The sequence below is a fragment of the Zea mays genome, chromosome 4 (genome assembly GCF_902167145.1).
Source record: "Zea mays cultivar B73 chromosome 4, Zm-B73-REFERENCE-NAM-5.0, whole genome shotgun sequence".
Classification (NCBI taxonomy): domain Eukaryota; kingdom Viridiplantae; phylum Streptophyta; class Magnoliopsida; order Poales; family Poaceae; genus Zea; species Zea mays.
Window position 1 is genome coordinate 243,659,239 of NC_050099.1, and position 2,638 is coordinate 243,661,876.

General features: G+C 58.0%; 1 protein-coding gene across 1 annotated transcript; it reads left to right on the forward strand.

The window, feature by feature from the left end:
• The first annotated feature begins 245 nt into the window (after nucleotides 1-245).
• Nucleotides 246-2,335, forward strand: LOC103656012 (probable N-acetyltransferase HLS1). The gene is made up of 3 exons (XM_020552915.1): nucleotides 246-756; nucleotides 865-1,022; nucleotides 1,145-2,335. The coding sequence occupies exons 1-3, from the start codon at nucleotides 478-480 to the stop codon at nucleotides 1,998-2,000; spliced, it is 1,293 nt and encodes a 430-aa protein (XP_020408504.1). The 5' UTR covers nucleotides 246-477; the 3' UTR covers nucleotides 2,001-2,335.
• The last annotated feature ends 303 nt before the right edge of the window (nucleotides 2,336-2,638 follow it).

The following is a 2,638-nucleotide window of genomic DNA, read 5'->3' on the forward strand; positions in this document are numbered from 1 at the left end:
CATGGAACTGCAAAGAGATGTGAGAGATGGCTAGGATAGGAAGTGGTCCTACATTATATTAGATAAGCACAGAGACATATATATTTTATGCCATGTTTATGTTGGGTTTGCTATCATGCTCGCCATCACTTTTTAATCCCTACAAGTGATCAAATCAAGCTCAAAAATCTATTATACAACGGGCCCCCTCCCCCTTGCATACCATCCACTGATCAGTACTATTGTTTTCTCTTTGCCCCCACAGACCCCAGAGCCTGCTAAGCTCTTTCCTCTCTCTGGCTATGCCATGCGTACGTGTATAAATGGCCAGTTCCTTCCCTCCTAAGTGAGAAGATGAAAAGCAGCAGCACTCAACAAGAGCTTTCGAGAAGCTAGCTTGTACTTGTGTTTGCTCTGTTCAATCTACTGAGAAACAGCATAGAGAGCGAGAGAGGCAGAGTGATCACCAAGAGTTTAGCAAGAAAGTGGTAGAGAGGTATGGGAGTGGTGGATGAAGCAAAGCCAGTGAAGAAGACGACGATAAGAGTGAGGGAGTTTGACGTGGAGAGGGACCTCCGGGCTGTGGAGGAGCTGGAGCGACTGTGCCAGGTCGGCCTGTCTGGCGACCAAGGCTCTGACCACCCTGTCGCCGACCATTATGGCGGCGCAGAGAAGACGACGAGGAGCAGCAAGAAGAAGAAAGGCATGTCGCTCTACGTCGAGCAGATCGGTGACCCGTTTGCCCGGGTGCGCCATGCGCCGGACAACGTCATACTGGTGATTTTACTATACCAATTACCACAGGGCATGCACCCGGCCAGCCGCCGTCATTGACGCTTCGGTCTGACCTCGCGTACGTGCCTGCGGCATGCATGGTTTGTGCAGGTTGCTGAGTACGGCGAAGAAGACGAGGTTGTGGGAGTGATCAAGGCGTGCACCAGGATGGTGAGCAGAGGGAAGAAGAAGCAAAGCCTCGGCAGCAGCTCAAAGCAGTTTGTCAAGGTGGCGTGCCTTCTTGGCCTCAGGGTGTCCCCCTCCCACAGGTGCTTAACAAACCACGACTAACACATTGCGCGAGCAAATCAATGCGACTATGCGAGCACCAACCGCCACGTACGTGGGCCAGCGCGCTGACAGGCCCTTCGACGATCGTGTCCGTGTGCAGGCGCCTCGGGGTCGCGACGGAGCTGATCCGGCGTGCCGAGACGTGGTGCGCGGCGCGCGGCGCGGCGTACGCCACCATGGCCACCACCGAGTCCAACGCGGCGTCGCTGGCGCTCTTCACCGGCCGCTTCGCGTACGCGCCGTTCCGGCGGCCGGCGTTCCTCGGCCGCCCCGTGCACCGCCACCGGGTGCGCGTCCCGCGCGCGCACCGCGTGCTGCGCCTGCCCCCGCCGCTCGCCTCGGCCGCCTACGCCGCGCTGCTCCCGCCCTCGGCCGCCGAGTTCCTCCCCGCCGACCTCCCGGCTCTGCTCAACCACAAGCTCACCCTCGGCACGTACCTCGCCATCCAGCGCGGCGGGCCCGAGGAGCCGGCGCGGGCGCCGTCGTTCGCGATGCTCAGCGTCTGGGACGCCACGCGCTCCCTCCGCCTCCGCGTCGGCGGCGCGCCCGCGCTCCTCCGCGCGTCCCTGGCCGCGGCGCGCGCGCTCGACCGCCACGCGCCGTGGCTGCAGGTGCCCTCCGTCCCCGACATCTTCCGCCCGTTCGGGACCTACCTCCTCTACGGCCTCCGCATGTCCGGGCCGGAGGGCCCGGCGCTCCTCCGCTCGCTGTGCCAGCACGCGCACAACGTCGCGCGCAAGAACCCCGCGTGCGCCGTCCTAGCCGCCGACCTCGGGCCTGGCGACCCCGCCAAGGCCGTGGTGCCTCACTGGCCCAAGTTCTCGTGCGACGAGGACGTCTGGTGTATCAAGAAGCTCGGTGCCTCCGCCGCCAGCGACAATGCTGGGAACGACGACGATGACTGGACGACGTCGCCGCCGCCGAGCGTCCTGTTCGTGGACCCCCGGGAGTTCTGACTTCTGACTTTGGCCCAATGCGAACAAGTATTGATTTTTTGAAGACACTGTATAATTGTATATACAGCATGTACATACACTATACATGGACATGATGTTGCAAGTCGATAAAAAAAATCGGATTGCACGTCTTGCAGCTTGCACTTGCACTTGAACCCCAAGTATGGTTGGTTCTGAACTTCCTGAGAGCAGTCGGTGGTCATTTTCTAAGTGAGCTGATCATCTATCTCTCGAAGATGCATTCAATGGACAGAACACGTACTGTATGTGCTGCACTTCTTGGGGTCTCTTGTATATAGAAATGAATCATAGCTCATTCTAGCGCAGCTATTCAGTCCAAATTAAAAAAATGAATGAAGTTTATTTGTTTATACTTTGCATGAACCGAGTAGCAGCATGACTGACAGGAGGAAAGTGCAAGTCTGCAACCACCAACCAGCGTAAATTAAAGTGATAAGGATTACAAAAGTGCATCAGAAGCAACATAACATAGTCTTACAACAGTTACAATCGATAGTTTATTCGCAGAACTGGTACTGCTACGCGAAGACGGTCGTGTGGGAGGCGGTGGTCACCCCGGTCGGTGGTGGTGCTCGGCGAGCTGCTGCAGCCCAGAGTGAACACCAGCACCCTGCACA